This window comes from Ahaetulla prasina, chromosome 1 (assembly GCF_028640845.1).
Source record: "Ahaetulla prasina isolate Xishuangbanna chromosome 1, ASM2864084v1, whole genome shotgun sequence".
Classification (NCBI taxonomy): Eukaryota; Metazoa; Chordata; class Lepidosauria; order Squamata; family Colubridae; genus Ahaetulla; species Ahaetulla prasina.
In genome coordinates this window covers 105,282,031-105,295,865 of record NC_080539.1, presented here as the reverse complement: position 1 = coordinate 105,295,865, position 13,835 = coordinate 105,282,031, and the positions used below count along the sequence as shown (strand labels likewise).

At 37.3% G+C, this 13,835-nt stretch overlaps 1 protein-coding gene across 1 annotated transcript in view; it reads right to left on the bottom strand.

The window, feature by feature from the left end:
- Positions 1-1,636: 1,636 nt before the first annotated feature.
- LOC131188530 (uncharacterized) overlaps positions 1,637-13,835 on the bottom strand; it is a 33,996-nt gene continuing 21,797 nt past the window's right edge. The window contains exon 4 of the mRNA XM_058163842.1: positions 1,637-2,444. Within this exon, the coding sequence (XP_058019825.1) occupies positions 1,936-2,444 (509 nt within the window). The 3' untranslated portion in view covers positions 1,637-1,935. The remainder of the gene's footprint in view (positions 2,445-13,835) is intronic.

Below are 13,835 nucleotides of genomic sequence, written 5' to 3'. Positions count from 1 at the left end.
TGCATAGTGTCCATGTTATTTAACATCTATGTGAGACCATTAAGAGAAATAAGATTAGGAATGCAAGAAAGTGAACCTTTGAGAGAACCTACTCTAGTTCTCTTTTTTCCTTTGACACCTAGGAAGATGCTGATGTTCTCAATCAGAGCCTGTAGTAATTAGTGTGAGATAAATTCTGGGGAGAACTAAGACCCTATTCAGTCGCTGAATGATTTTGACCATGTATTATTTCTTGGCGCAATCTTCCTCACAGTCTTCAGAAAAGGAAAAAGAAGGGGGTGCTATGTGTAGGAGTCTCTGGAGGAAAAGGAGGATATGCATCTGACAAATATATAAATAATAAACTGAAATAGTCGAGAAAAGGGAAAATTCTGCAAGAATCAACCAGCTTTAGATAATGAAATCTGCAACTGGAGATTTTCCTGGAGAAATTGTCACAGCTAAATAATCAGATTGGTCCCTATACATGTTTTACGGTTTGTCCCATTGCCTCCACCCCATCCCAATGCCTATGGATGGAAAAAAAGTCAATGGATATTCTAAGACTTAAAGGTTGTGAAGCAAAGGTTGAATAAACTTTCATATGAGATGCTGTTTCAGCAGCTTGCCTTGCAATTTTGCACTGAAGAGGGGTTGGATAAATGACCTCCAGAGAAGCTGATTCTGGGAAACTAAGATCCACCTTAGAAGGGACCTTATAATCTGCAGTTCTCTTTGTGGCTTTTGAGCTCAAAACTCAAAGAACCACCCAGGAGGCAATCAGGGAACTTCTTATACAAACACACCATCAATTTTATCCCAACCATTTGATGAGATGGTGTGTGTGTGTATTTCAGTGGTGGGTTTCAAATTTTTTTACTGCCGGTTCTGTGGGTGTGGCTTGGTGGTTGTGGCATGGCTTGGTGGGCGTGGCTTGGTGGACGTGGCAGGGGAAGGAGACTGTAAAATCTCCATTCCCTCCCCACTCCAGGGGAAGGTTACTGAAAAATCCGCATTTACTCCCAATCAGCTGGGAGTTGGGAGGCAGAGAATAGATGAGGGCGGGGCCAGTCAGAATTTTCTGAAATCCACCTCTGGTATATTTGTATGTGTGTTTGTGTGGCAATTTAAAGCTACAAAAAATCCCAAGCCATCATCTCTCTGTTCAGCTTACAAACTACAACAAAATGCTACGGTATGAAAGTACCATTGCAGAAACTGGGAAAAGCCAAGATATAAGAGACAAGATGTCCCATTTATAAGATATTAATCAGCTTAAACTTCACAAAGCACCAGTAGTTCTGCTGAAAAGTTGGCTTCCATTTATTTCCTATTCAACGGAAAATGAGCCAAAAATAGATTGGCTCACTTGCTGAACAAAGATAGTATCATGGAATCACATAGGTGAGGAGTTGCTCCATGAGCTTCACCAGGGTTATATTCTGCTTAGAATGAATCATGACTTAGCAGCTGATTTATGTAACTATAACAATGAATAGTTTTCTTTATTTTGCTTCAGTGTGGAATAGTTCCACTGGACAATAGAAAAATTCCAGAAAATTTCTACTGCTTGATGAAACGGGGAAACTTTATTATGCTTTACAAAAACAAAAACAAAAAATGGATCAGAAACCCAGAAAATGAGAAGTCATTTAAAGTGAATGTGCCAATTTGGAGCATTCATTTGTTGATGTTGTTGTTGTTGTTCAAAACAGCAAAAGATCTAAAGCCATCCTATAAAGCAGCACAGGAGGACAAAAGTCCTTGACAAGATGGATAGCTATAGAGATATTTTTGACAAATATAACATTCCTAGAAAATCCAGGACAAACAGAACTGCTCTGATATTTTGGCTAGCGTGATTACCCTGGAGTCATTTCTGGCTTTCTTCTCATTTCACCATAAAATCTTCCAGGAGCAGCGGCAGGAAGTTAGAGAGAAAACATTGCAACAATTTTAATGGGTAAATATATCCTCAGTATGCTGATTGCACATTTTGCCCAACTCCCTTAAATACTTTAAGAGAACATTTTTTTCTCCAAAAACCTCTGAAACGTAATAATAAACATTAAATAGAAATGCATAATGGAGTAAGATGGGTGCTGTAATATGCCCATTTTGCAGGACCCAGCAGCGTTCTTGAGTTGCAGGGTAGATCCCGTTGTACTGATGGACAATGATGCTCCAGCAATATGCACCAGGCTTTTTCTCAAAGCTCAAGGTCAAAAACTTGGCTTTGAAGAAAAATAACTCTTTGGTTAATTGAGTATTGTCTCTCAAGGGACAATATACTTCTGGTCCATAAATAGATTTATACATAAAGCAACCAAAGGCAACTGATCCCACAGAATTGGTGATTTTGCCCTCCTCACACTTTGCATTTTGGTCTTGATGATCTTCCAGCTTGGTGTAGATACATCCCCTCCGTGGTACCAGCGGCAATTCTGGTGAGCGTGGAGTTTCATCTGAGAAGGAGTGAAAGCATAATTGTAAGAAAATACTCCTGTACACAACAGCTGCAGTCTGTTTTCACTAATATTTGACATACTCCTTTGGACAGCAGCCAATTCAAGCTTCACCCAATAGCTTCCATGCTTCCTGTAGCTCCAGAATCCTTTGTAGCTGCTACTTGAAATTTAGATTTAGGGCAAACTAAGCCTCTTTCCTCCCCTGAATGTGCAGTCATCCCACCCCAATTAATTAACCCAACAGTGATTTCATCTTCATGTGCCTGCATCTTCCCACACTTTGCCCCTCATTCGGCTCAAGGACATCAGCACATTCCTGACTTCATCACTTGTCAACTCCCTTCTGTCAAAGGCCACTGTTTCCTTCCCGTGACCTACTGCTTGGCTTGATCTTAATCAAAAACTATCTTATTATTGCAAAATGGCCAAGCTTTGCATGCGGATCCTCAAAACCTTGCAGAGAGGTGCAGTGATTGCTAGGTATTTTGATCTGTATGGAAAAAGAACAGCCATCGTTTGAGATTCTTGGAATGGCAGTCAAAAGCATTAACTTGGCCCATTAACCCATATGCGGAGCTGATGAGCACAGATCAAATTAGAATTCTGGTTTGTCAATAAATCCAATATCTCTGGTATTGAAATTAGGAAGTGCAATTCTTAATCCTTCTACTTCCAAACAAGAGTGAACAGGTCTATTTTATTTTTGCAGTTTGCATTTTTATTTTTATTTAGTTTCGTTTCATATACAGTTTTTTATTTTCCATGATTAATGGATTTGTGTATGAAATGTTTACAAATACATACTTTTAAATGGAATTTTCCATGCTGCATTTCTCATTGGTAATTTGTTTGCAAAATACTGAGAAGTATGCACTGTATGCACTAAACTAAATTTCAGTCCATAAATTAATCCCCATCTTCCTCCCATCTGTACTTTTAAGAATAAATTTAGGAATTTGTCCTCACCCACGAATCCTTTGAGATCTTAATGTCCTAAGAATTAATCGTTTTTGGTTAGCCTTTAAAATGCATCTGCCAACATCCCAGAGGATATTTCCAAAGTAACAGCTGCTTATTGCACTCCAGTGCAGGGGCTGGCAAGATGATCTTAACTTCTTTGCTGTGGTCAGTAGATAAGGAGGAATTAATTGGTGTGTTCTTATCTTGTAGTAGTCAAATTCCCTTGACCACCCTTTCCTTCATTTCATTCTTCATTCTTAGTTTCAAGATCAGATGATGCCGCTCTTCTGCAGAAATAGTAATTGTCTGAAACTGGTTGGGCTAAAGGGAACTTGACAGGCAGAAGAATATATAATGGAATTGGCAGGCAATATTGGATAGACAACTCTCACCCTGGTCATCACTTCTTTACCTTCCTACCATTGGGAAGGAGATGTAGAAGTATAGCCAGGCGTACAAACAGGCTGAAGAATAGTTTTTATCCATGGGCTGTCGGACTCCTGAATGAGAAGTAACATCAGAACCAGTGGTAAAATCTGAACCAGTTTACTACCGGTTGTGACTGTGCATGCTTTTAAAAGAAATTTATTTTAAAAAAGAAAAAATGCTTTTAAAAGTTAAAAAAAAAGCCTCTGACGATCAGGCAACTCAGCTGGGATTGCCAGAGCCTTTTAAAAGCATTTTTTACAACCTCTTTGGCCGAAGAGGTTGTAGAAAAAAATGCTTTTAAAAGTAAAAAAAAGGCTCTGACAATCGTGTGGCTCAGCTGGGCAGGGGCGGGGGGGGGCATGGATTTTTGCTATTGTTCTCCAAACCACCCGCCACCATCACTACCGGATTGGTCGATCCAGTCTGAACTGGGAGCATTTCACCCCTGAACAGAACTATGTAGTATGATGGACTGCAGGGCTGGCACCATGTGAAACATGTTCACACTGGTGCAATAGGACTGGGGTTTTTGTTAATATGATTTATTGGGTTAGGAATTTTCTGTCTTCACTGTGAGTTGTATTGTGTTGGGGGGGGTGCACTGAGGGAGCTCAACCAATCTCATTGCGCATATGTTGTGCATTGACAATATAGATTAGAATTGACTGAAAACACCATTTTATTTCCTTGATCAAATTATTTACGGTAGATTTTTTTCACAGCCATTTTTTGCTGGGAAATTATTGACAAAACTTAAGCAGGTACAGTATTTGGATGAAGTCCCACCTCCCTCCCACCCACCACCCACCCTCTCTTTCTCTCTTTTTTTTCTCTTTACTGGGTATCTTTACTGGTATCTGAATAGGCCAATATTTTCTCAGGGATCAGGATCTTCCATTTGTAACTCACCCTTGTTTCCATCCTATTTTAATCAACCATTTTAACGATAGAAACTCTGTATTGATGGAGCCAAGCTGGAATAACTGTGTTAATGCCTTTTGATCAATTATGCTAACAGCAGTTGTAATTAAAGAATAGTCTTTGTTCATACATGCTTTCAGAAAGTGCCCTGGGTTACCAGATGAAAATTTATTTAACCATTTATTATCTGGGCTGGTTGACAACTATGTTTATCCAATCAGATATGAAGGATGGATAATCACCAAATGGTAATCCTCCCATGTCTATAAATTATCCTGTGAGATAAGTTAAATCCCATTCATGTAGGCCACTTTATTTAATAATGAGAAGTGCTATGCAAATTAGATCAGAAAGTATTGTACTCCTACCATTCACAACTCATTGTGGGATAGATTGCAGTATATTTACTCCTCCATCATGGACTCTTTATCTATATCTTTAAACAGTTTCATGCATTAAATTGTTCCATAGGGAATCACAAATCAATGCCTTTGGTTTCCTCAGTGTTTAAAGGATAGCAGAACTGACCCAGTCAACTTGACCCAGGTTGTTTTGGCTTTCCAATAGCTCCGTAGAGCAGGCATATATTTGTTAGTGGGGGAAAGGAGGGGGAGATGAAGTCCTGAATAAATAAAGCAACATGCAACTATTGTATTTCACCAGTGAAACTTTAGGATGCTACCGCATTCCTAAGACTTAAATTAAAGCTGGTTTTAAAAGATCCCCGAGACTAAAAAAGCAGATTCAGAGTGGAACATTTATTTTACTGAAAAGCATCCACAAAGGATGTCCAAATAATAATAAAGAATTGTTGCTAAGATGCCAGTAAGAGAAACCGGTTCGTGTTTAAACCAAAAAAAAAACTACTAACACTTCTGTTTTCAGTCATTCAGTTGAATAATAAATTTGAATAATAAAATAGAATTATGACAGAAATCACAAGGATAAATCCTACTATATAGTACACAGCCCATCAGTTACTTTAGTGACATAAGAGAAATCAAACTCTGTGGAGGACAAGAAAATTGAAAGACAGTTGAGTTGGCGAGGTTAGGCCTTCTGTTAGCAGCACGAACACTGGAAGCAACAATTGTGTATGTTATAGACAAGCAGAAGCCTATCCCTTCTTCTGAAATCACTACTGATTATCGGCCTCTGCAAATATATCCAAATTGATGGATGAAACAAACAACTAACTTTGTCCTTGCAGCTGGCTTCTTGCAACATTTTTATAATCTCATCTATTATTTTGAGAGTAGTGGCCAGCTTTATAACATCCCACAATTAACAGGCAAAATATTTTGACAAAGAATGAGAGAAATTATTGGTTGGATCCCGTCTTGTTTTCTGAGAGAGTGGGAAAGGGCGAGCAATGTAATCATTTAGCAATGTGTCTAAGGATGTATTTCAGTAGAAGACATTTCCTTCAGACCTAAAGAGCTGTTCCAAAGATCAGGACAACATAATGCTATTCAATTGTTTAAATCACAGGTGTCAAACTGAATCGCATCACGTGATGTATCACAACAAATTGTGACATTTTTTGCTTTTACGGAACTGGGGTGGGCGTGGCCTACGCATGACTCATCCAGCCCACAGATCGCCAGTTTGATACCCCTGGTTTAAATATATGGTACATGGATAGTTCTCAACTTATGGCTGTAATGGAGCCTGCCCATTATGGTTGTAAGTCGTGACAGTTGTAAAGTGTTGTTATCCATGTAACCAACCCAATTTTTTGACCTTTTTAGGAGCAGTCATTAAGTGGACATGACAGTTGTTGAGTGAACACTATAGTCATTAAGCAAACCTATTGTTTGCTATGGACCAATTTTGCTGAAAATTGGAAGCAAATGTTGGCTTTCAGTAAAAAAATCATAAAATGTTTTTATGTGACAGAGGGACGCTGCAAATGGCCATAAATGCATGCTGGTTGCCAAGCAGCCAAAATTTGGTCACATGACTGGGAGGCAGCTGTTAGAACTTTGGAAATGGGCTGTAAATACACATAGGGAGATCCAGTGTATCAAAAATACTAGTCTTCTCTCAAAGACTAGTTACTAAGAGACCTGTCATAAGTCAAAGACAACCTGTATGTGATATCTGATCCTTTGTGATTCTGATGCTTGATATTCATCTACATCAGCAAGAGGAGGCAGCCATCTGAAAAACTAGCTGTGGTCAAATCCAAATACAATAGGTCAACTAAGTTACAATATACCAGGGTTAACTTAGTTTCTCTTGGCTGTGATTGTGAGGAAAAAAATGCATTCAACTTTTCCTCTTATCACAAACATATTTGCACTTAATTATACTAATAATATAAAATAGGGACCACCTTTGGTGGGAAGGTAACAGCATTCCATGCGCCTTTGGCGTTGAGTCATGCCAGCCACATGACCACGGAGACGTCTTCGGACAGCGCTGGCTCTTCGGCTTTGAAACGGAGATGAGCACCACCCCCTAGCGTCGGCAACGACTAGCACGTATGTGCGAAGGGAACCTTTACCTTTTACCTATACTAACTCTTTCCTGAATCTTGAAAAAATATAATAGATAATCTTCTGCTGGAACAGTGCATTTTTTTGTGTGGATCTTTCTCATTTCAGGGATTTTGAAGTTTTTTGCTTCTGAAAAAGGCAAGACATCTCCTTGAACAATGAGTTGAGAAAAAGAAAGTGCAACCCTCGATCCAGTTATTTGAAAGTTCATAATAAGCTGAAAACGTATGAAATGGCCCAGCACCTACAAAGCATTATATCATGTCTGCGACCAAATGTGGTGATTATCTGTTTTGTCTTAATAGGAACCTACTTGGCTGCAGTAAAAGAAAATAAACAACTGGAACTCCTGATAACTATAATGCTCTTGTTTAATGAATCGGAACAAATGATATTGTCCTATCAGAAGGCAAGCTTCTTCTGTACATTAATCCAATTGTTCTCAGTTCTCTTTATCTAATGTCAAAATGTCTCCCTCCCGCTGGGAAAAATGGATGCTATTTTATGAAGACTTTAAACTGTACATCAACTGGAGTTGCAGCTTCGATTAAATCTTTTGGCATCTGCATTATTTTTTATTTGATTTCTACAGGTACCAATCTCAGCAAGCGATTCTGGGTGGCATACTTCATAAAATATAAAAACAAATTAATTGAGGGGTCCTTGGTGCTCTCTTGGTTATTATTATTATTATTATTATTTTTTGCAGACATTTCATTACCAAACTTGATAGCATCACCAGCGCTAGTCCATTGCTAGCACTGCTGATGTTACTTAGTTTGGTAATGAAATGTTTGTAAGAAAACAACCAAGGTCAGAGAGCACCAAGAACCACTCATTTCAACTCAGAGTTACAAATATTCGCCTTTATTAGTACAAATTAATTATTCCATAATTGTACAAATGTTGAAGCATTGCCTGCTTTCAATTAGCATATGTATGTTTATTCAATAGCCAATTGAACTGTTGCAGGAGACAAACCCCAGTATGGTAGCTGTCAATCCTTTAAGGTAGACCAGGTCAAGAAATAGGAATGCTACTTTATCCTTGTAACTTTTATTAACAGAATCTTCTGTATTTAAACAAAATTTTCACTGCCTCTTCTAAGGACAACAAGATCAAGGTAGGGCTACTTTGAGTTTCTTTCTCATATATTGTACTTTCTAAGGACTGAGCAACCATTTTGCCTTATTTATTTCCTGTTCAAGGTTAGAACTAAATTCCTCCACAGTAATCTAGGTGCAATGCCAGGAGCCTCAGAGCATTACCAGTGTCTAGACAATTAGAGGGATAAAATGAGAGGTATCTCCCATGTGTTCTCTCTTGAGTTCCCAAGGAAGAGATAGCATAGAAGTGAATTCATTAATTCATGCACAGTGCAATAGAACAGCTGAAGAAAATTGGAAAAATTGCAAAACAGTTTTTATGTTAAGACAGATTGGTTGTCTATTTTTGCCAGATTCTATAAAGTTCAAAATAAGGACATTAAAATGTTCGTAACTGACAATACTGTATAATGAAAATACATCATTTATTACATTAATTACAATTAAAAGTATAGACAAGAGTCTTAACATTAAAATTAACATGACAGAAATGAATCTGGAAGAGTCAATTAAAGATTCTTTTATGTAGTTTCTAGTTCTTTTACCAGAGTGACTCCTAACAGGTTGCCTGTACCAATATAAATATATTTTTGTATAGGAGTTCTGAATTTGGATATTTAATATTTAATATTTCTTTTTAAGCTCAAATATATTTTACATTTTGAATGTTATTTTCAAACCATGTATATGGGTTTGTTTCAGAACAACAGAATAGTAAGAGACGTTGGAGGTCTTTTAGTCCAATCAGCTGCTCAAGCTGGAGACCCTATACCGTTTCAGACCAGTGGTTGTTCAATCTCTTCATAAAAATCTCCACTGATGGAGCACCCACAACTTCTGGAGGCCAGCCATTCCACTGGTTAATTGCTCTGTCAGGAATTTTTTTCTCAGTTCAGGATTGGTTCTCTCCTTGATTATATTCCATCCATTACTTTTTGTCCTGCCTTTAGGGGCTTTGGAGAATGTGTTTCATTTGTTTTGATGTGCTAGTTGGGTTGGCTTGACTTGGCTTGGCTCGAATGGGTAAGTTCTGTTGTTTCTGAGGTTTTTTAATGTTAATTTAAAAATAATGTTTTTTATTTCAATATTTATTTAAACATTGTACATTTAAATAAATTTTGGAAAAATGTTTCTATTGAAGGATTGGGGGGATTTTTTTTTTTTTTTGAAAGCTTCAAATCAATTTTAACTCCTTGCAACTACCTAGGCAAGTCCCTGAAGTTTTCTTAGCAAATTTTGGAAGAGATTTGCTATTGCCTTCTTCCTGGGGCTGAGAAAGAGTAACTGGCCCGAGATTGGCCATCTGACTTTGTGCAGGACTAGAACTCATGGTCTCCCAGTTTCTAGACCGTTGTCTTCATCACTACAGCAAACTGGCTTTTGATACCAAACTAGCCCTCACTTTATTGAGGTTATCAAAAGTTGTATTTTAACCCCCCTATTGCAAATGAAAACATCTAATTTTAAACAGAAAATGTAATTCAAGCGTAGAAGGCTCTATGATTTGAATGCATTTAAGTGAGCCGGATAAATATTATATAATTTTAGAATAAAAAATTAGGTGTCCCTTGTAGATTAAGCAATTATTGAAAGTTGTTAGAGCACAACTGTTTGACTTCAGATATTATAGGAAAAGCAGAAAAAAGAAGACAACCCCCCCCCAATGAATTATACAACTGTACAATGTTGAAAGGGGGTAAGTGGATTGAATCTTATCCTTGAACCACAATTTGCAGTTACAGATGCTTTTAACGGTCACAAATTAACCCATTCTTTTAAAAAAATCTATTGACACAATTTGTTATCTGTGACAAGCCACTCTCCAGACTACCTGCAGTAACCTAACATGGGGGAAGGGTAGATGAGTGTGTGGGTTGCTTTTAGGCAGTCTAAACTTACTTCTCTGTAATTGCCTAAGAAAGCGATACCTCTTTTTGTGGTGTAGATTGTATTACAAGATATATATTCTCTTTATTGAGTCAGCAATACACACACACACACACACACACATTCATATTATATATGTACATACACATCTACGCATACAGTAAATAAATGTGCTCAGGGATTGCACTCATTGGCGAAAGGACAAACTAGGGGAAATATTGACTCTCTTATATGTTGGTGGCCCCTTGAGCTGAACTTACTTTATTCCTCCTTCTCACTTTTCAACACTAATCTGTGTTCAATTATTTACCCTTTAAGGCTATCCAGAGTGATTTATTCTCAGGATAAATGTCAAGCCCAACACATTGCTATGCTCTGTCACCCACCAGAACAAGCCAAAGACAAGAAGGAGGTAACAGAGGGAGAGGGTCCAGCAGATTCAGCCGGCCTTCACCATTTCTCATGGACATCTGATAAATGGCTAAACCACCATTTCGGTAATATAAGATGGTTATTATAAACAACTCCCTTCCACTTTTAAATAATAAGGGTATGATAGGACAATTACATTCTTAGTGCCCAGCTCTTTTTTCCTGAGCTAATTATTCTCTAAGCTTAATTTCAAGTTGTCTGTATGGCAGATGTGTGTGTGTGTGTGTGTGTGTGTGTGTGTGTGTGTGTGTGTGTGCACTGAGTAATGTTTTAGATTGCTGAAGCAATTAACAAAAGGTTTTTAAATTTCTGTCTGTACAGATCAGGGCCTTAATTGTTAGCTTTTCCCAGAAACAACTGAGCTCTTTTTTCTTTGTTTTTTGCTTTGAGTGTGCAACTTAACCTCTTGATAAAGTGTGTGGAATAATGTTTGTAACCATACCGCCCTTGAACATTATCCTTATGTTCAATGTGTCTATGGTGGAATTAGAACCATAGCAATTATGAGTAAGCAATGTTGTTCAATCCAGATATTCATTCAATTAGATTTTCTTTAACTAAATTTACGCAGCGCTATATTCTGCCTTAAGACCAGACTCATTCGCAGCATTAGGAACTTAAAAAAATAAAATACAAGAACTGGAGCAATGAATTTGTATCAGGTGGGTTTTTTTTATGTTATCAAGCCACCCAACATTCCAAAGCAATCAATTTTGAAGTTGGACTTCAATGTTTGGCATACTGCAGTCGGCTTTTAGTTTTTTCTGAGCCTTTGTGAGAAACCAAATTGTTGCCAACCCAATAGGCTGACTCTGTAAACCACTTAGAGAGGGCTGTAAAGCACTGTAAAACAATATATAAGTCTAAGTGCTATTGCTATTGTGATTGTATTCATATAGACAATTGGCAATGTAGAAAATATGGCCTATTTCTGCTAGTATAAGCATTGGAATTTACTAGGTTTATGCCAGCTAAGATTATAATATTAAATTCCTGACTTATTGTATCAGCTGGGGTCCAATGACTGTTGCTGACACTAGTCATTCTTCTCCATAAACCACAATTTTAACAGTTCATTCTGCTGATTGGTTCCTTTCCTATGAACTGATCTATATCTTTAATTGCTGACTTTTCTTGTGGTTGCATGTGTGTTCTGGCTTTGGATCTCACTATACTTTGGAAGGAAAATCGTTCTCAGAGAAGACAGTAGCAGTGATATTTTGAACAGTAGGGCAGCAACTACATAGATTTCATAAAGAATTAATTTTTATACATATATAATATATATTTGGTGACTGCACATGATTTTGTGAAATATGAAGCCCTGCATAAAAACACTTGTAGTACAAAGATTCTGTGCTGTCGTTTTAAGAAAGGATTAATTGAGGTGATATGCAGAAGTGAGTGTTTTTATAATATCTTTTGTGTTTGTTTTGGTGTTTTCTCTCATTCTTGCATACAGTCCTCCTCTTACAACTTCATTTAATGACCACTTGAAGTTACAACAGCAAGAAAAAAAATGATTTATGACCAGTTCTCACACTTACAACCATTACAGCATTGCTATGGTTACATGATCAAAATTTCAACACTTGGCAAATGGCAGGCATTTATGACAATTACACTGTCCTGGAGTTGTGTCATCTATAACCTTCCCAGCTGGCTTCCAACAACCAAAGTCAATGGAGGAAGCCAGGTTCACTTAATGATTCACTTAACAATTGTGACAAAAATGGTTATCAAATGGGCAAAACTCATTTAACAACTGTCTTGCTTAACAACAGAAATTTTGGGCTCAATTATGATTGTAAATCAAGGATTACCTGTATGCGTGGTATGTGATGAGATATACATGGTATATATGCTTTGTTTGGATACAGTAATCTATACTTGTTTGATTGGCCTAGAAACAACCTACAGTAGATCCTATCGTATCCATACACTTAAATGGAGTGAAATGTGTATCCATTTACAGGACTTCTTATTAGAGTCATGTTCATCATTTCTTCAGGGTTTTTTTTTTCCAGTTATTCAATTCAATTCAATGAAAGAGAATCTTACAAAGAAGAAAAATTCAATTTTCCTGTGTGTTACATGTAAATTTACTGAGCAATAGCCTGTGAAATTGCTAAGGATACACACTCCTTTTAATTCATCTTTAAAGAATGCACATCAGATTAAGTTCAAATCCTGTCATAATTGTTTTGGTCTCTCTCTTTCTCTGGAATATGTGATATGGAGCAAGGATTACAAGAAATTAATTGAGAAGTTATGTAGTAATCCGTGAGTCAGCTACCATTCAGCTTATTAAACTCTCTTCTTCAGGACTGATGATGTTTTGGCTTGGTCAAAAAGCAAGTTGGGGAGACTGAACAAAAAAAGGAAATCACTTTAAAAACAAAATATTGGTTTTACACCATAGGGTATCTATTACAAGAGAATTTCCTGTGGCGCCATTAGCTATTTGAGTCGGCTTCTATATGGATCCCACTGGGGAGAAATCTAAGATAGAATTTAGAGTCTGTAGGGAATCAGGGCATTAAGACCTTGGATACACCAGAGCAAAGCATTCATTAAAAGACTAAAAAGTAAACGAATCTGCCAAAGCTGGGGGAAGGGAAGTATTGAAAACAAATAATGGTCCTCATCCAGATCTCCAATAGGTCAAACATTTGGACCTCTACTGTACAAATTTTTACTATAATCAATTTAGGTAAGGTAACATTGCAAACATTCAAAATGGGCTTGAATTGCCAGTTTGAGCAAATTTAGAACCTGAAATTCGAAGATGAAAACTTAATTTTGAATGAGAAAATTAAATCAAAATGTAACCGCTTTGGAATTGTACCTGCCTTTTTCACTCTTTGGATCATGACACCCATCATCCAATAGCATGCCAGCAGTGAGAACCTCTGTCCTCAGTTTTCAGATTGGAAGTTTCCTTAATCTAATAGCAGCGATAGCAGAGAATGGAGATTTGATCTACCAATGGTATTTATTATACTGACAAAGGGATACTGCTACAGCAATATAACCACATCTCAATAAAAGTGTTAACTGCTTATTAAGAGTTAACTGCATTTTTTTAAGCACTATTGCATGTCAGTTTTCACACTTTTCCAGATACTCTTAGGTACATCCATCTAAATTTT